The sequence below is a fragment of the Thamnophis sirtalis genome, unplaced genomic scaffold (assembly GCF_051295495.1).
Source record: "Thamnophis sirtalis isolate CommonGarterSnake01/CBP01778 unplaced genomic scaffold, rThaSir2_p1.2 scaffold_12, whole genome shotgun sequence".
NCBI classification, from domain to species: domain Eukaryota; kingdom Metazoa; phylum Chordata; class Lepidosauria; order Squamata; family Natricidae; genus Thamnophis; species Thamnophis sirtalis.
The window spans coordinates 12,944,373-12,964,594 of record NW_028261392.1 but is presented as its reverse complement, the minus strand read 5'-3'; the positions used below and the strand labels follow the sequence as shown (position 1 = coordinate 12,964,594).

The following is a 20,222-nucleotide window of genomic DNA, read 5'->3' as shown; positions in this document are numbered from 1 at the left end:
TCTTCCCGATCCAGCATGTAATGAGTGTTGTTTGATGTTAAAAGGTGTCACCTATATCTGTACTCATTGGGGGTACCAAATGGGAGAGAATCTGAAATCCAAAAATAATGTGTTCTTTCTTGGTTTTATTTTCTGAACAGGATAGAGTCCTATCTATCTATCTATCTATCTATCTATCTATCTATCTATCTATCTATCTATCTATCTATCTATCTATCTATCTATCTAACTATCATCTATCTATCTATCTAACCATCCATATCTATCTATCTATCTATCTATCTATCTATCTATCTATCTATCTATCTATCTATCTATCTATCTATCTATCTATCTATCTCTATCATCTATCCTCTGTCTGTCCATCTATGTCTGTCTCTGTCTCTCTCTCTCACTATGTCTGTCTGTCTGTCTCTCTCTCTCCATCCATCCATCTCTATCCATCCATCCATCCATCCATCCATATCTATCTATCTATCTATCTATCTATCTATCTATCTATCTATCTATCTATCTATCTATCTATCTATCTATCATCTCTATCAGCTATCCTCTGTCTGTCCATCCATGTCTGTCTCTGTCTCTCTCTCTCACTCTGTCTGTCTGTCTGTCTGTCTGTCTGTCTGTCTGTCTCTCTCTCTCTCTCTCTCTCTAACTATCTATCTATCTATCTATCTATCTATCTATCTATCTATCTATCTATCTATCTATCTATCTATCTATCTATCTATCATCTCTATCATATATCCTCTGTCTGTCTGTCCGTCCATGTCTGTCTCTCTCTCCCTCTCTCCCTCTCTCCCCCTTACTATATCTGTCTGTCTGTCCATCCATCCATTAAAGTTTCAGGATTTCTCTTGTTTGTCTTTCAAATACATCAATTTCTGGATATCTGGATATAACAGATATGGGGAACCATGGCCCCCTTTATGTTTTGTGGACTTCAACTGCCAGAATTCCTGAGCTGGCATGGACCGTAACTCAGGAATTCTGGGATTTGAAGTCCACAAGTCATTAAAGGGCCATTATTGTCTCCCCCCCCCCCCAACCCGGCATACAGGGTAGTTGAAACTGAGGTTGCATTGTGTTAGGGACTTCGCAGCACAAACCAAATTCCAAAAGTGGTTTGTTCGGGTCTCTGCAGGATTTGCAACCAACCATTTGTAGGTTGATGTTGTGGGATGGGAGAAGTGTAACACACAGGTAATGGGATGGACAGGGTAACATCAAAAACACACAATTAGGGTTGGGCTGCATTTCCTTAAAGCAGGCCCCAAGTACAGATACTGGATAGCATTTACCGAATTCACCATTAACAAAATGGTTCTTCCCAGATGGCTGTGATGAAAAAGAACTGCTGCCGTTATCTCCGCTTCCACCGTCCTTTGACGAAGTGCCCCTGGTTTCCTTCTTGCAAAACGAGGATGTTGAGGACCAGACTGGAGAAAAGAAGAAGTCGGAGGAGCTGCAGAGCCTGTGGAGAAAAGCGATCCACCAGCAGATCCTCCTCCTTCGGATGGAGAAGGAAAACCAGAAACTGGAAGGTTGGTGCAGGCCTCAGGCTAGCCAGGGGATCCCGAGGGGGATGGAAAACTTCCTGGGGGCATTTGTGGACTTATACTCTGCCTTTCCAGTATCTTTTTTTTTAAATGACTCACTAGTTGATAACCTGGTGTTGCCCAGGTATTTATTTATAGGAGGGGAAATGTCCCGACCAAACTTAATTTCTAATGTTGAATTTTCCCCCTTACCAGAGGGAGCCCCCTTGTGGAGTACTGTGATGCCATTTCCATGGCAACTCTACTGCACTGTACAGTAGAAGCCATTTTACAGCAGGACAGTAGAAGCCATTTTATAGCACAACAGGCTGTATCTTAACAGAACGAACATCCCCCAATGGGTTTTAGGGGTGTCTTACCCCCACAATATTTTTCCAGAGGGTAAATGATCTGTGTATCACATTTGGTTGAAATTGCTTGAGGCGTTCCAGAGTTATGCTGGAACACACACACACACACACACACACACACACACACACACACACAGCCATTTTTATATATATATAGATTAAATAGTTACAAGAATCACAAACCCATCTTGCTGTTTTAGCATAGCAGTTGTGTATGTCTGGCTGTGAGCTCCCTATAGCAGCTCAGCGCCTCAAAATTATCTTTTGTTTTCCTCTGGCCTCTAAATTGTATTTCAAGAAAATAGTCTTCTTTTATTCATTCTATTTTGATGGTCTGTCCTTCCTCCCTTCCTTCCTCTGAAACCTGCCTATTTGCTTGCTTCTTAGAATTTCTTCCCACAACAATTTCTAAACATGGTTCAGTGGATCAGATGTTTAGTTTAGTTTAGTGGCAAACATGTCAGCCTGGGCAGAAGAGGTCCTCTTTGCTGCTTTGCTGGTCTTTGCCATCAGTGCCAAGAAGAAGGCAGCTTTAGGTGTTCTTCATCCCTTCAGGGAGAGGGAACCCAGTTCCAGCAGCTACGCGATTTGAGGACAAGCCTTAATATTCTCTGCCTGAAGATGTTGAGCGATGAAGGGCAGAACCTCTGCTCAGGTTCCTCACCCTCCTTTGCTTAGAACGAAGTGAGGAGATATCAAGAACATGTTGTTGGCACACACAGGTTGACATTCTTTTGGACATGGTCTCCAGAAACTCCCCATCTGCATTCTGGTCCCATTCCCACCCCCAGCAACGAAACTCTAGATTTAGAGCTGCTTCATCTGTTTATATAATTTAGACTTGGTCATCAAGAGGATGATCACCCTGCCAACAAAAGTGTGTATTGTCCAGGCTATGGTTTTCCCAGTTACAATGCATGGCTGTGAAAGTTGGACCATAAGAAAGGCTGAATGCCAAAGAATTGAGGCCTTTGAACTATGGTGTTGGAGAAGATTCCTGCAAGTCCCTTGGACTGCAAGGTGATCAAACCAAGTCAGTCCTAGAGGAGATCAACCCTGATTGCTCTTTAGAAGGCCAGATCCTGAAGATGAAACTCAAATACTTTGCCCACCTAATGAGAAGAGCCTAATGCTGGGAAAGACTGAGGGCAAAAGAAGAAGGGGAAGGCAGAGAATGAGGTAGCTGAATGGAGTCACCAAAGCAGTTGGCGTGAACTTAAATGGACTCCAGAGGATGATAGAGGACAGGAAGGCCTGGAGGAACGTTGCCCATGGGGTCATGATGGGTCAGACACAACTTCGCAACTAACAACAACCACAACAACATTAAGAGGAAGGAGGAAACTGATGGTCGCCATTGCTGATGGTTTCATACATGAAGATGGAGAAGAAGACATGGAAACAGAACAACCGCAGGGCTCTGAACTCTCTCCAGCCCTTCCAGGGGGACAGACGGGAGAATGTTCCCAGAAGGCAGAGTCCAAATTGTTTACTCTGGAGAAGTTGTGCTTCAGCACATGCCCAGTCTGACCATGGGAAAATGTCCAAGTCCCACCTTGGATCTTGCACAAGCCTAAGTGTAGTTCCTGCCTCCCCTGCCTGCCCGTCCCAGTTGATCGTAGCATCTCTGGCTCCCCTCTGTCGAAGAGGTCGGCGTTTCCTTTTATTTCTCCTTTAATATCTCGCTTGAACGCCTGGGTGATGCATAAGACCATTTGGGTGATATACCATTTAACGGATGTCGAGGGAGGTCCGGGGGAAATAAAGCAGAGAATATATTCGGAGAATGAAGAGTGTTCTAATCGGCGGGCATTATGAGCTAAAAAGCATGAAGCCATTTATTTTCTCCCTCCCTCCCCTTCCTGGTGATGAATGTGAAAGGGGGAAAATGAGAAAATAACCAAGAGGGGCGCTGGGAATTCTGGCTGAGTGAAATTTTGACTCCCGGGTATTTCGGCTTCTTGTTGATGGCCGACGGGGCTGTTTCCATAGCAACCACCGTGCGGGACAAACCCAAGGGCTGTAGAGGGAAAATAACAAAGTTTCTGCAGCTGGAAGTTGCCTTTCTTCTAATTCCCCCCCCCCCCCCTTCACCTCTACTTTTCTTCTGTAACCTTATCCACCTTAATGACATCGATTAACCAACTTTTAACGCTTCCTGTTCTTCCTAATGCTATCGAGGAGTTTGAAGGAAGCTTTGTTTTGCAGAAGGTAAGTGTGCTGTTCTACTCACTCACACATCAGTGTGGTTTATGGAGTGTTTTATTAGTCTTCCCGCCCCACCGGTTCTCTTTACCTGGCTTTAGAACTGTCCCAACTGAAGCCAATTACAAGCAAACCCAGATGATTTCCCCAGGCGATGTCCAATTAGTCCATAACACAAATACCAAGCTTCTCAAACAGGGACTCCAATAAACCAACATACTTCCCCCTGGCAAAACTTAAAAATACATCCACATTAGCGCACGGGTTATAGCAGTGATGGCTAACCTTTTTGTCGTTGCGTGCCATCACGTGCATTTTCAATGCACGCATGACACCCCCTGTGCCCTGACCCCTGCACATGTGTATGTGACTCCCCCTTGCTCCCCATGCATGCGCATACAACTCTCTGCCCTCTGTGCATGCACACAAGACCTTCCCCCTGCATCCCATTTTGGGTCTAGTAGGCGTCCCTGTAGCCTCCTGGGACAAAAAACGGGCTGCAAGGGGCACCATACTCCCTCATGCTCCCCCCGCCCCTGTGCATGCCCACGTGACCTCCCCCACCCATGCAGGTGTGCGTGTCTCCCGCAAGTGCCCCTTCTTGCAAGTACACAGCAGAGACCCGAAAATCAGCTGGCTGACAGGAGGCGCGTGTGCATGCGCGGTGGAGCTGAGTTGGGGTGATGGCTCTTGTGCCCGTGGAGATGGCTCTGCATCTGAGGACAGCACTGCTATGGAAAGAGGGCCTTCTCCCGCCTTAGGCAAAGGAACACTGTCCTTCGGGTGTTGCATTGAACACGAGAAGCATGCCATGTTTAGCAAATCCAACAAGGAAAAACATTAGTCCAGAAGATGACCTTGAAAAGAAAAGATTAGGTTCCAACCTTTTGTTGATGAAAGCTTAAAACATTTCCTGACATTGTAATTGACCCGGGCTTTAGAATTCCTTTGGTTGGGCAGGATATCCACCTTTTCCTGCTTATTAGTATTCTTAGAGGCGTGCTATCGAGGCATTCGTTATTGAGAAGACATTTGAAAGGAACAAGAAAGTTTGTTTCCTACAAAATCAGTTTTTCACTGGTGAAAAAAGTAAGGTTCCACATTTAGGCAAGAAAAAAGAAATGCACAGGTACAGTATAGGTGGTACCTTGCTCAATAGTAGTAACTGTAAGAGGGATCTTGGAGTGGAAAACCATTTAAATATGAGCCAGCAGTGTGCAGCAGCTGCCAAAAAAGCCAACACAGTTCTAGGCTGCATAAACAGAGGGATAGACTCACGATTACATGAAGTGTTAATACACTTTTTAATGCTTTGGTAAGGCCACACTTGGAATACTGCATCCAGTTTTGGTTGCCACGATGTAAAAAAAAAAAGATGTGGAGACTCTAGAAAGAGTGCAGAGAAGAGCAACAAAGATGATTAGGGAACTGGAGGCTAAAACATATGAAGAATGATTGCAGGAACTGGGCATGGCTAGTTTGATGAAAAGAAGGACTAGAGGAGACATGATAGCAGTGTTCCAATATCTCAGAGGTTGCCACAAAGAAGAGGGAGTCAAGTATTGTCCAAATCACCTGAGGGCAGAACAAGAAGCAATGGGTGGAAACTGATCAAGGAGAGAAGCAACTTAGAACTAAGGAGAAATTTCCGGAAAGTGAGAGCAATTAACCAATGGAACAATTTGTCTCCAGAAGTTGTGAAGGTACTGTAGCTGTTTATCTGAAGATGCTTCATGGGTCTTCTCTTTTGCAGCGAGCAGAGACGAGCTCCAATCCAGGAAAATTAAGCTGGACTATGAGGAAGTTGGAACCTGTCAGAAGGATGCCATTAACATCTGGGACAAGAAACTGTTGAATTGCAGAGCCAAGATCAGATGTGATGTGGAAGACATTCATACCACCCTGAAAGATGGTAAGTTTGGAGCCCGACGGACTTAGTGCCTGGGAAAAAGGCATGGGTCTCAACCAAGCAGAGGTGAGATGCTGCCGGTTCAGACTGGTTCACCTGAACCAGTAGTTCCGATTCAGCGCAGTTTGGAGAACCGGCAAATTGGACCACTGGCTGACCCCGCCTGTTTTTCGGGCCATTTTCAGGCCGTCTTTTTTTCCAGCCAAAATCAGCCTGATAATCAGCCTGAAATTGGCTGAAAAAAAGGCCTGAAAATGGCCTGAAAACCAGCCCAAAAAATACTCCAAAACAACTTACTCAGCTTCTCTTTCTCTTGCAGCCAACTTTCCCAGTCTAGCTTGATGCAATCTCTGTGTCTCTGTGTCTCTCTCTCTCTCTCTCTGTCTCTGTCTGTCTGTCTGTCTGTCTGTCTGTCTGTCTCTGTGTCTCTGTCTCTGTCTCTGTCTCTCTCTCTCTCTCACACACACACATGTACAGGATCTTTCTTTCCTCCCACCCCCCCAGAGCCCCCTGGATTTCCTCCCCAACCATGCCTGCCCCATACAGGTACCACCCACACATGTGATGTAGAGGTGACCATGCCCACTCATTTACATGACGTACCCAGCCACGCCCACCCAGCCACGCCCACCCAGCTGAGAACTGGCTGTTCAAAAATTTGGAACCCACCACTGCATCCAAGGCTTGGCATCTGCAAGGGAAATGGCAACCCATGCAGGAGAGGAACATTGCACAACATTTTTGCTGTGTCTCAAAATCTCAGCGGGGTTCCTTCCTTTGCATCTACTGCCTGGTGTTTTTAGTTAATTAGGGATTGATTACAGCATTGAGTTTTGATTCAGCCATTGAAGGATGAAAAAGAGAAAGATGTCCTTGAGTGGAAGTCAGTTCTTGGTACTTCAGGAGCACCTCCAGGTTGGGTTTGTGTGTTTGTGGGTGGGTTTTTGCCAACAGGGTGTGTTTGTTCCTTCTCCCTGAGATACTTTCCTTGCATTTCTCCAGTGGTGCAACTATATATAACCTGGTGGATTTCCTTTGCTGTCTCCCCACCATCCTAATAAAATCCGCCCCTGTTTAGCTTTCAAGGCCAATCAAAGGCAAAGCTTATTTTCTTAAGTTCAGAAATAGCCTCACTACTGCCAGGTATTTTCAGCTGTTGCTCACACTCAAGGCTGTCCCTGTGTATGTATGTGTGATTGCAGGGGAAAAAAAAAAGAAATTATGCATCTCTCTCTCTACCTTTCCATTCTTCACGGTTTTATTCAGGTGTCCCCAAAAGCCGCCGGGGAGAAATTTGGCAATTTCTGGCCGTGCAGCACCGCGTCAGACACCGGCTCCCAAATAAGCAACAGCCTCCCGACATCTCCTACAAAGATCTCTTGAAGCAGCTGACAACGCAGCAGCATGCCATCCTGGTGGACCTGGGTGAGGGCGCTACTCGTCTGTCGGATGCTCTGGGCTGGATCCAGGGCATCCCCGTAATAGTGAAGTTGCAGCACTGATTGGTGATGCTGATCATCGTGGAAAGAGATCTCAGGCTGACGTTTGTTTTCAGTTGGAATTCCATTGATGGTTTTTCCCTGGAGCTCTTCCCGTAGGAAGCAAGCAGCCTGAGCTTTTCCCGAGTCCCGATGTTCTGTCCCAACTCCCCAAACATGAAAACCCTCTGACGTGAACTCAAAAGATTGCTTTGTTAGGATTGCTGGCAGCCCTGGCAAAAAGTTTGTCTCAGAGGCTAACAAGTCCATCTGTCCAGAAGATGAATAGTTGCCTGCCACCCCTATTCATCTCTGCCCCCTGACTTTTATCCCCAGAGCTAGGGTGGGGCTTCGCTAGCAGCAACAGCTCTTCCTTCCCAAGGTTCGGTCCATGGATTTCCACTGCTCTCCTCTCCTCTACCATCTGCACATCCACATGTCAGACACTGGACCCAGCTGTTTCTCCTCTTCCTCATCAGCCACCTCCAGACCTGGGAGCTGTTGACACTCCATCTGGGGGCTGATGGATGGCTCAGTCTCCACCTCTGTTTGTCTCTCTACCAGCTCCACTCCCTCTTCTTCCTTGGAGCTCTTGGGTTGCCTTGATGCTAACCCTGACTCCCACGCCTCCTCCTCCTCCTCAAATTCAGCTGCTGGAAGGGACGGCCGCTGACAGGCCACAACACCCAATTGTCTGGGTTCCAAATAGCATCCAAAAGTAAATCAGAGTCCAAGGGAAAGTATTGTTCAAAGTTCCAATTTATTAAGAGAGGCATGTTGGCACCTCTGGGAAAACCTGAATCTGAAAGCTTCCCCACCCAGTTGAAAGTTCAAGACCCTGCCCCCACACCCACAAGTCCATCACATGGTCCAATCTCCCACTGCCATGCTGGCAGTTCCACCCATCCAGTTCCGGTCAGGTGCAGAGGTGCAAAGACAAAGGATGGTTTTCTAGAAAGGATTTTGTTGTGACTACATAGTATGTGACTCCTTACATCCCCCCCCCATTTTCCCACAATAGAAAATGCATAGCAGGATTATAGAAAGTGCGGCAAGCCAAAGACCCCAAAGAAAAGATGGTTGCAGGCCTGACACCGGTTTCACTTCTGACCTCACCCCTTCTTGTTTCGTTCCCAGGAAGGACTTTCCCCACCCATCCCTACTTTTCGGCTCAACTGGGCGCAGGACAGCTCTCGCTCTTCAACCTGCTGAAAGCCTACTCCTTGCTGGACAAGGAGGTGGGCTATTGTCAAGGCATCAGTTTCGTGGCCGGCGTGCTGCTCCTCCACATGAGTGAAGAGCAAGCCTTCGAAATGCTGAAATTCCTCATGTATGATCTCGGGTTCCGGAAACAGTACAGGCCCGACATGATGTCATTGCAGGTAAGGCAAAAAACCAGAACCGGAACCAGAAGAGAATGGCAGAGTTGGAAGGGACTTTGGAAGTCTTCTAGTCCAACCCCATGCTTAGGCAGGAAACCCTAAAGCATTTCAAGACAATTGGCTATCCAATCTCTTCTTAAAAGCCTTCAGTGATGAAGCCCCCACAATTTCTGGAGGCAAGTTGTTCCACTGATTAATTGTTCTTTAAAAGAGTTTTATTGTTTTTCAATTACAAAAATAAACATTCCATCTTTCCTTATGCAGTGTGTTGTCTGGGTACCAACATCTCTTTGCAATATCGTTCCTCTTTTGCCACATCTTTCACGTTCATATTAACAATATTTCCCTAAGTTTCGTATTATAATATATTAAGCATTTAAACATTATAAAACTCTCCATTTTTCTTCTATCTTCTAGTAATAATATATCAACATTAAACATCATTATTCTTATCATACACATACTAACCGTTTTATATTTTTATTTAAGTGTATTATCTACTTTTCTTTTTAGTTTTCTTCATTTCAAAACTCCTTTTTTGTTTCTCCAATCATTGGTAAAATACTTCCTAAATCATATAATATTCAGTTTGTTCTTTCTCTTTCATTTCTAATGTTAGTATAGTAAGAGCCAAGGTGGCGCAGTGGTTAAATGCAGCACTGCAGGCTACTGCTAGATCAGCAGTTCAGCGGTTCAAATCTCACTGGCTCAGGGTTGACTCAGCCTTCCATCCTTCCGAGGTGGGTAAAATGAGGACCCAGATTGTTGGGGGCAATATGCTGACTCTCTGTAAACCGCTTAGAGAGGGCTGAAAGCCCTATGAAGCGGTATATAAGTCTACTGCTATTGCTATTGCTATTAGTATATTCATTTCTGTACATTTTAATATTTTCTTTATCACCTTCTCATCAATAGGGATCTCTACACTTTTCCAATGTTGTGCAAATACAATTCTAGCTGCAGTTAATACATGAATGATTAAATATACATTCTTTTTATTATTAATTTCAGGTAGAATTCCCAGCAGAAATGTTTCTGGCTTCAGCTCACACAGATTAATTGTTCTAACTGTCAGGAAATTTCTCCCTAATTCTAAGTTGCCTCTCTCCTTGATTAGTTTCCACCCATTGCTTCTTGTTCTGCCCTCAGGTGCCTTGGAGAATAGTTTGACTCCCTCTTCTTTGTGGCAGCCCCCGAGATATCGGAACACTGACTGAAAGAACATGGTTTGCCAATATGCTTGGCCATATATGGAGCTACGAATCTCCTAACTTCCCCTTTTTCCATATGTCCATGTAGATCCAGATGTACCAGCTGTCAAGGCTGCTTCATGATTATCACCGGGATCTTGACCACCATCTGGAAGAAAACGATATCAGCCCGAGCCTTTATGCTGCACCCTGGTTTCTCACTTTATTTGCCTCGCAATTTCCCCTGGGATTCGTAGCCAGAATCTTTGGTAAGGATCCATTTTGCCTTGCAGTCCTAAGAAGCACATTCATTGCAGATGTCAACAGGAAAATGCTAGAACAGAACAGGTCTTGTTGTGCCTTTTCTTTTCTTACTTCCTTTGGAGTGGCGACTCGTCTGCTCAATAGCCCAGGCGGAGGCCGTGCTATTAACTGTTCTCTGCTGATCGTTTTGTAAAATACTCTGCGATGTTGTGTTAAGATGCATTTCATTCCTGAGATGAATGGCAGCTGCCCTCTCTTGCATGGATAGAATTTCTAATTGTAAAAACCCTTTGCTGACCAGTGAAACTGCGTGTCCCATTGGTCATAAGTCGAGGCCTGCCTGTAACCTATTGTTTTGCTCTTTCTCGCCCCAGATATCATTTTCCTTCAAGGTACAGAAGTCATATTTAAGGTAGCACTATGCCTGCTTAGCACCCAGGAGGAGAGCATCATGTCGTGTGAGACATTTGAAGGCATTGTTGAGTTTCTTAAGAACACTCTGCCAGACATGTCACAGCCCCAGATGGAGAAGATAATGGCCCAGGTAACACAGGTTTATTTCTGCCCACCTTCTCTTTCTCCTTTCCTAGGAGCAGAAATCCCGTTAAAGCATCACTTGATTGACAGTACTGAGTTCTGGGGGTAACCTATGTCTCACTGTTCCTTCTTTTTAAAAAAAATAACTTTCTAATAGTTTTAACAGATATAAATTATTTCTTATTTTTCTTTTCTCTTTTAGTTAATTCTGTATTGTTTTTATTATGTCTGTTAAAACCCCTCTTTATTTATTTACTTCTTGTGAATTAATTGCATTCACCCACCGAAAAATACAGGCAATAGTCCTTCAGGGAGTTAACTGCAGTTACAGACCTTATCAGTTCCTTGCAATAATTGCAAGGCTGTGAGCTCCCAGCCCAAAGGCTGCAAATTAAGTTCTGGCAAGCAGGAAACACAATGAACAAAATCTTCAGAAATACGAACTGTTGTCTTCTATGACAACCACTCCCCTCTCCTTCTATTTATTCCTCAGCCAGGGAGAGGCCATTCAGCACCCACATGTGCTTTGCTTCCCGAGTCGACTCCTTGTCCTCCGTTGCTCAGCTCTCCTAACTGCTCTGTGCATATGTGCATCTGGAACAGGCCCCAGCTGTTCTTCCTCCTCACTCATCTCAGCCTCCAAAGGCAGCTGCTTCTTCGGTGGCTGGGAAATGTCGGACAGGCATAGCTCTATCTTTGCGTCCAACACAGAGCCCTCATCAGAGCCTTCCACAGGCTCCAGAACTGGCCCAAATTCCTCTCCAACCTCCTCATCGCCTGAGTCTTCCACCAGCTCCGCTGGCAGCTGGCGGGCCACAACAGGGAGCTTCCACCTTCCCTCTTTGCTTTGGCATGTGGTTAGTTTTCTTTCACACTCTGAGGTCCAAAGAGTTCAGTTATTTGTCTTCTCTTCAAGTATAATACTTTATTGTCATTGTACCTATATACACAGTATACCCATACAACAAAATTCACATAACACCCAGAGACCAGGCCAAGCACACATGACAATCCCCACACATACCCACACACACCAAAAATTCCCCGCCCCTAAACCACCCAAGCATCCACACAACAGACCAAGTAATGCTGTCCAACAGCTCACTGAGGGTGGCCTTTTAGTTCATTGTTGAGTGCAATTATAGTTCTGGGATAAAAGCTATTCAGAAGACGTGTGGTCTTAGTTTTAATCGTTCTGTATCTTCTGCAAGAAGGCAACAGTTCAAAAAGATTGTAAGCAGGATGGGAAGAATCTCTGAGAATGTTGTGCAACTTCCTCAAACAGCGAGATTCAAAGATACCATCCAGGGCTGGTAGCTGGAGCCCGGTGGTATTCTGGGCAGTTTCAATGATTCTCTGTAGAGCTTTTTTGTCTGCTGCAGAGCTGCTCCTATACCATGCAAGAATGCCGTATGTCAAGACACTCTCAATGGTGCTGTGATAGTAGGACAGAAGTAAATACTGAGATAGATTTTTCTTCCTGAGCATTCTCAGGAAGTACAGCCGCTTCTGTGCCTTCCTCGCAAGCATGTTAGCATTCATAGACCATGAGAGGTCCTCTGAGATATAAATGTCCAGAAATTTAAAAGAATTTAATTGAAATTTAAATTTAAAAGTAGTAGCCAGTGGATTGTAAAGGAAACATTTTCCCCTCTCTTTCATTACCCGTGGTAGGTATTTGAGATGGACATTTCCAAACAGCTTCATGCCTACGAGGTGGAGTACCATGTTCTGCAGGACGAATTGCAAGAGAACCTGAGCCCTTGTGAGGAGATTGAAGCTTCAGAGAAACTTGAAAGGGCCAACAGTCAGCTGAAGAGGCAGAATATGGACCTCTTAGAGAAACTTCAGGTAAAGCTCAACGAAGAGCCAAGATCAATCTGAATTTGGGGGCAGTTGACAATGTCAAATTAGGTAAAGAAGAAGCCCTCAAAGGAAATATCCACTTTTCTTCCTCTAGAAACAGGGCAAAGAAGAGCAACAAAGATTATTAGGGGACTGGAGCAGTAATGGTATTCTATTTCCTTCACTACTGGTTCGGTAGCGAGAGCGTGTGCGCATGCACATCTGGGCATTGATTATGTCTGGGTGGGTGGAGCCTTGTGCCGCTGCCACTACCAGTTCACCCAAACTAGTGTGAACCGGCAGCATACCACCTCTAGACTGGAGGCTAAAGCATATAAAGAATGGTTGCAGGAACTGGATATGTCTAGTTTGATGAAAAGAAGGACTGGGGGAGACATGATAGCAGTCTTCCGATATCTCAGGGGTTGCCACAAAGAAGAGGGAGTCAAGCTATTCTCCAAGGCACCTGAGGGTAGGAAAAGAAGCAATGGGTGGAAACTAATCAAGGAGAGAAGCAACCTAGAACTAAGGAGAAATTTCCTGACAGTTAGAACAATCAGTGGAACAACTTGCCTCCAGAAGTTGTGAATGCCCCAACACTGGATGTTTTTAAGAAGATGTTGGATAACCATTTGTCTGAAGTGGTGTAGGATTTCCTGCCTAAGCAGGGGGTTGGACTAGAAGTCCTCCAAGATCCCTTCCAACTCTTCCCTTCCTTTCCCTTCCCTTCCCTTCTCTTTCATTCCATTCCCTTCCATTTAGATGGAATTAAAAAAATGGAGAGGGAGCCAGTGATTAACAAACATGATCTGAGGCTAGATTGCTGATTTGATGGGAGTAAGAAATAGGATAAATAAAATACAATGTATTTCTTTAAAATAAATAAATCTAAAGGGGACCTTTCTGAAACGAAGGGCTGCCCTTTATAATAAAGGATGTCTGGCCAGCCTAGGAATCTAGCCTGGCAGAAGTGAAGGATCTCCTCTGACCATCTCTATTTCCTCTTTCCGCTCCTTCTTAGGTGGCCCATTCTAAGATCCAAGGCGTGGAGGCCAACTTGGAAGAGGCCCTGAGGAGGGAGACCCAGATGATGATTTTAATCCAGTCCCTGGAAGAGGAAAAGGCTCTATACCAGAAGACCTTGGAGAAGATCTGCAGCTACCTGCCCCAAGAGGCCCTGTCTGACTGTGAAGAGCTGCTGAAAGAAGTCAACTGTCATCCAAACAAATTCTAGAAGGAAGCCATAAATGAGGGAGAGGACGCAATGGGGAAAAAAGAGAGAGAGAGAGAGAATATGGTTTCTCATAGATGGAAACAAAGAAACAGGCCAGGCCACTGCTGGAAGGGAGATCCACCTCATCTCACAAGATTCTACAAGTAGCAGCCGCAGTAGCAAAGAGGCCTTTTTTTCAACCTCAATATGTAAATCCCAAGTTCATGTCTTCTTCTTCTTTTATATAACGCATGTACATAATTTGCAGTGCGCAGAACAAAAGACGGGATCGAATGAAGAAGGTCAGGTGTACATTTAGGGCTGATCGAAACGGGGAAAACCGGTGGAATTTGAGACTGCTTGTAACTTAAACATGGGAGACTCTACCTTCCCTCAGCTAAGGAAGGCAACGGGGTCTTTTCTACACGCTGATCAACACTTGAAAAACTAAAAATAAAAAGCCAGAATGTATTTACACCTCCAAAAAGCAGCACAGGTCCCAGCTGAGGGGTGGGCGGAGGGGTGGGGGGGTGTCTGTGCATGTCTGCTACATGTTGGGGGTCCATTTCTAAAGTTCCTCAGGGAACTTTATCTCTGGTCCTTCCTTTGCGCTGGGAACAGTTGTGCTCCAGCGGACACACAACTGGCCTCTCCTCCTGTCTCCTTCAGGGAGAGCTAGTGATGAAAAGGTGATGAAAAGTCACCCATTCCCTATCCTGAAAAGCAAAGAAGACCTATCAGGGACCCCCCCTTCAATCCCCCTTCCTTGTGAGACAGAGAACGAAAACAATGAGTGTTTAAGGTGTGGCTGGGGCGGGAGTGTGTCAGAACGCAGTTAGGACTTTCCAAGCAAGCTCCTCTCCTGGGGAAAGTTGCCTGAAATGCTTGGGATCAACTCCTTTCCTCTGACTTGCAGGAATTCGTTGGGTTGAGTGTTATCTTAGCCCCTTGTATATTCTTCATGCTCTTGAGATTTAGTTGTGCCACGGTCCGCCCTGTCACTTCAGCAATGGGTCAGAGATGCTATGGAGCACTACAAGTCCTGAGAGGCTTAAACATGATAGATGGGATGTCCTTCAGCTGAATGCCAAATCCTGAAGCCTGATTCCACTTGGCCAAGGAGAAATCCTTGTAAGATCTTCCTACTTCCTCAATTCTCTAGCTTTTTTCCTCTTCAAAAGTTAGTATTTCTTCCACAGGGAAGATCCCATAAACCTTCAACGTTGCACTTGCAACGGAAGAACAAATAGGTGGTCACCGAATTTAACGCCAAGGGGAGTGGCTACCCCTATGTGGTAGTTTGTACATTTCAGCATAACATGTCTGTATCCACCTCTTCTTTTTTTAAGAAGCATTAAGAAGCAGAGATTCGGCTTCTTGAAAATCTAGCAATTTCTGGATGGCGTTGATTGTTTTTATTATTCTTATTATCATCAACATCATTGTTTGCTGCTGTGCCTATTTCTTAAGTACGTTTTTCTGGGATTTTTTTTTGGGGGGGGGGAGCTATTTCTGCCATGCAGACCAGGCACTGAAATCAACGTTTGATCTATCAAAAGGATGAAAATAGCAATCAGCCAACACAAGAAATATGTTTTGGAACATGTTGTGTCGTTTCCCCGCCCCCACACATTGGGAACGACTTGTCGTGTTTCTCCAGCTGCTTTCTCTAAAATTGTGCCAAATTCAGCCAAGTGTCTTCCTTGTCCAAGAAACAGGTGTGGGTGACAGTGCTTCCATTGCCACATGCCTTGCGTTATGCAAAGCACAAGCAAAACCAAGGAGAACACAGTCGGCATTCTCCTCCACCCGCTGCTGCGTAAGTCAAACCCGCCTCCCCCCCCCTTTTTTAAAAATCCTGATCATATAATTTCTTAGTTTTCCTGGGCAACGTCCCAAAGGAAAAGCCAAAATGCATGACAGGACACTGCCCTAATTTCAGCTTTTTGCACGGGAGATTTCCCAAAAAAATGTGTGTCTGGCGTTATTTTCTCGCTGCTTCTTATCAAATCAACAGAATCGCACCAAAACCGGCAGAGTTGCAGAAACATCACACTTTTGGAAGCAAAAAAAGTGCTGTTTCTTTGCAATTTCATTGGGGGGGGTGCACTTTGTGCCTGGAGAAGCAGCCCCCGAGAATTGGATGCCGGTGGTCTTGAGTTATGACAGCACACGAGACTTTTTATTTTTTTAAAAAAATCACAACATTTCACGCTATGTTGGTTTCACTGACTTGTTCATGTTGTCACATGGAAGTTTTCCAATAAATTGCCATTGCTGCATCTGCTCGTATTGTTTTCATTTGCCGTCGGAATATTTCTATGGGTGGTTGCACAAGGAGGTGTTTTGGGGGTTCCTTTCTTGTAACTGTAGCCTTAGCCCTTGTAAGGACTGCTGGAGTTTTCGTTGTTTCCTCTGCTTGCCTCCTTTCACTCAATTCCCCTCAGGCTTGGCCCACTGAAGCCTTACTATCCTATACTCTTCTCTCCCTCAAGCTTGGCCCACCGATGCCTCTGCTATCCTATTTCCTTATCTCCCTCAGGCTTGGCTCACAGAAGCCTCTGCTTTCCTATACTCTTCTCTCCCTCAGGCTTGGCCCACAGAAGCCTCTGCTATTTTATACTCTTCTCTCCCTCAGGCTTGACCCACTGAAGCCTCTACTATCCTATTTCCTTATCTCCCCCAGGCTTGGCTCACAGAAGCCTCTGCTTTCCTATACTCTTCTCTCCCTCAAGCTTGGCCCACAAAAGCCTCTGCTTTCCTATACTCTTTTCTCCCTCAGGCTTGGCCCACTGAAGCCTCTGCTATTCTATACTCTTCTCTCCCTCAGGCTTGGCCCAATGAAGCCTTTGCTGTATACTTTTCTCTCCCTCAGGCTTGGCCCACTGAAGCCTCTGCTATCCTATTTCCTTATCTCCCCCAGGCTTGGCTCACAGAAGCCTCTGCTTTCCTATACTCTTCTCTCCCTCAAGCTTGGCCCACAAAAGCCTCTGCTTTCCTATACTCTTTTCTCCCTCAGGCTTGGCCCACTGAAGCCTCTGCTATTCTATACTCTTCTCTCCCTCAGGCTTGGCCCAATGAAGCCTTTGCTGTATACTTTTCTCTCCCTCAGGCTTGGCCCACTAAAGCCTCTGCTATCCTATTTCCTTATCTCCCCCAGGCTTGGCCCACAGAAGCCTCTGCTTTCCTATACTCTTTTCTCCCTCAGGCTTGGCCCACTGAAGCCTCTGCTATTCTATACTCTTCTCTCCCTCAGGCTTGGCCCAATGAAGCCTTTGCTGTATACTTTTCTCTCCCTCAGGCTTGGCCCACTGAAGTCTCTACTATCCTATTTCCTTTTCTTCCTCAGGCTTGGCTCACTGAAGCTTCTGCTATTCTATACTCTTCTCTCTCTCAGGCTTGGCCCACTGAAGCCTCTGCTATTCTATACTCTTCTCTCCCTCAGGCTTAGCCCAATGAAGCCTCTGCTATTCTATACTCTTCTCTCCCCCAGGCTTGGCCCAATGAAGTCTCTGCTATTCTATACTCTTCTCTCCCTCAGGCTTGGCCCAATGAAGCCTTTGCTATTGTATACTTTTCTCTCCCTCAGGCTTGGCCCACTGAAGTCTCTACTATCCTATTTCCTTTTCTTCCTCAGGCTTGGCTCACTGAAGCTTCTGCTATTCTATACTCTTCTCTCTCTCAGGCTTGGCCCACTGAAGCCTCTGCTATTCTATACTCTTCTCTCCCTCAGGCTTAGCCCAATGAAGCCTCTACTATCCTATTTCCTTCTCTCCCTCAGGCCTGGCCCACTGAAGCCTCTACTATCCTATTTCCTTCTCTCCCTCAGGCTTGGCCCACTGAAGCCTCTGCTTTTCTATACTCTTCTCCCCCTCAGCTTGGCCCACTGTAGCTTCTGCTATCCTATACTCTTCTCTCCCTCAGGCCTGGCCCACTGAAGCCTCTACTATCCTATTTCCTTCTCTCCCTCAGGCTTGGCCCACTGAAGCCTCTGCTTTTCTATACTCTTCTCTCCCTCAGCTTGGCCCACTGTAGCTTCTGCTATCCTATACTCTTCTCTCCCTCAGGCTTAGCCCACTGAAGCCTCTGCTATTCTATACTCTTCTCTCCCTCAGGCTTGGCCCCACTGAAGCCTCTGCTATTCTATAATCTTCTCTCCCTCAGGCTTGGCCCACTGAAGCTTTCTGCTATCCTGTTTCCTTATCCCCCCCCCCCACCTTTCCCCCTTGGTCTCACCTCCTCTCTCCCTGCTTCCCACTCTTTCTCTTCCCTTTCCTTTTTTCTTTTCCCCCAGTCAAACCTCTCCTTCTTTCTCTTGCACTCCCTCTGTGCCCTCCCCTTTCTCCCAAACCCTCCTTTTATTCGCTTTCCCCCCTGCTACATAACGTTAGAGCTCAGGAATACCTATTCGAGCCACCAGATCTTTTGAGCCCAAGAAACATTTCAGGACATGATCTGGTGATTGATGGGTGTTGACTTTAGAAATGATGCTCGACAGCCTGAAATCACAAGCCTTGACTTGCTGTGTGGAAGAGAAGGAGTTGGAGGGATGTTCTGAGTACAGGTGTGTCAAACTGGCGGCCCCGCAAGCCGGAGGCATCATGCACAGGAGACGCCCACCCTAGCTCCGTAAGTGGGGAAAACATCATGAAACATCACATGAGGGCAATGTGGCATGGCGGGTTTGACACCCATGTATCTGAGAGATGGACCTGGGATGCCGGTACAGGTAGGCCTCAAGTTACAACCATTCATGCAGTGACTGTTCGAAGTTACAATGACTGAAAAAAATGGCCTATGGTGTGATTTAACAAGTGTTTCAGCATTTCCGGAATCACACAATCAAAATTTGGATGCTTGGCAACTGGCATGCATTTACGATTGTTGCAGTGACCCAACGTCATGTGATCACTCTAGAAAGCACTCTAGAAAGAGTGCAGAGAAGAGCAATGAAGATGATTAGGGGACTGGAGGCTAAAACATGTGAAGAACCTGTTGCTGGAACTGGGTATGTCTAGTTTGATGAAAAGAAGGACTAGGGGAGACATAATAGCAGTCTTCCAATATCTCAGAGGTTGCCACAAAGAAGAGGGAGTCAAACTATTCTCCAAAGCATCTGAGGGTAGGACAAGAAGCAATGGGTGGAAACTAATCAAGGAGAGAAGCAACTTAGGACTCAGGGAAAATTTCCTGACAGCTGGAACAATTAATCAGTGGAACAACTTGACTCCAGAAGTTGTGAATGCTCCAACACTGGAAGTTTTTAAGAAGAGATTGGATCACCATTTGTCTGAAATGGTGTAGGGTTTCCTGCCTAAACGGGGTTGGACGAGAAGACCTCCAAGGTCCCTTCCAACTCTGTTATTCTATTCTATTCTATCATCTTTTGCAACCTTCTGACACAAATAAAAGTCAATGGGGAAGCCAGATTCATTATCTTAACAAGAGCTTCACCCAGTGGTGGGATCCTGCCAGTTTAACAACCGGCTCGGTGATCGTGTGCTTCGTGCACGTCTTGTGCACTCCGCACACGTGTGCACCTGATGCACGCTCTGCATGTGTGCACAATTTTAATAAAACTTAGCTTCCATGTTACTTCTGGGAAGTAACACAGCTGAGGTGGGGCAATCTGCTCTCCCGCGTGAATCAGCTGAGAGGATATAGGTAAGTAAAGCACAGGGGCGGGTGGATGGGCCCACCTGATTGTTGGAGTGAATTGGCCCGCTCCCAGCTGATCGTCGGAGCTACCAGTTCGCCCGAAGCGGCTGAATCCCTCCCCTGGATTCACTTAACAACTGTGACAAAAAAGATGGAAAACGGAGCAAAACTATCTTGCTTAGCAACAAGAATTTGGGGTTCAATTTATTTATTTGTTTGTTTGTTTGTTTGTTAAATTTCTAGGCCGCCCAATCCCGGAGGACTCCGGGCGGCTTACAAAGAAAGAAAAAGAAAAGCAAAATAAAAGAATAATTTAAAAATTCCCAACACACATACATTTCTAATCGGGGCTGGACCTTTACAATGAGGTCAACAGCTCCAGGCCTGCCGGAACAGCCAGGTTTTAACAGCTTTTCTGAAGGCCATGAGACTGGGTAAGGTCCGGACCTCTGGGGGTAGCTGGTTCCACAGGGTCGGAGCAGCCACAGAGAAGGCTCTCCTCCAGGGGCTCACCAGCCAACACTGTCTGGCTGACGGCATCCGAAGGAGGCCCACCCTGTGGGATCTTATCGGCCGTTGGGAGGTGTGTGGCAGTAGGCGGTCTCGCAGATACGCTGGTCCTGAGCCATGTA

General features: G+C 45.9%; 1 protein-coding gene across 2 annotated transcripts in view; it reads left to right on the top strand.

Annotated features, from left to right (window-relative positions):
- The window catches only part of TBC1D4 (TBC1 domain family member 4), a 109,786-nt gene extending 93,572 nt beyond the window's left edge, over positions 1-16,214 (top strand). For both annotated transcript variants that reach the window (XM_087726323.1, XM_087726321.1), the window contains 8 exons: positions 1,335-1,544; positions 5,868-6,026; positions 7,290-7,448; positions 8,639-8,883; positions 10,183-10,342; positions 10,712-10,881; positions 12,549-12,725; positions 13,741-16,214. In XM_087726323.1, coding sequence (XP_087582449.1) covers positions 1,335-1,544; positions 5,868-6,026; positions 7,290-7,448; positions 8,639-8,883; positions 10,183-10,342; positions 10,712-10,881; positions 12,549-12,725; positions 13,741-13,953 — 1,493 coding nt within the window. In that variant the 3' untranslated portion in view covers positions 13,954-16,214. The remainder of the gene's footprint in view (positions 1-1,334; positions 1,545-5,867; positions 6,027-7,289; positions 7,449-8,638; positions 8,884-10,182; positions 10,343-10,711; positions 10,882-12,548; positions 12,726-13,740) is intronic.
- Positions 16,215-20,222: the final 4,008 nt, after the last annotated feature.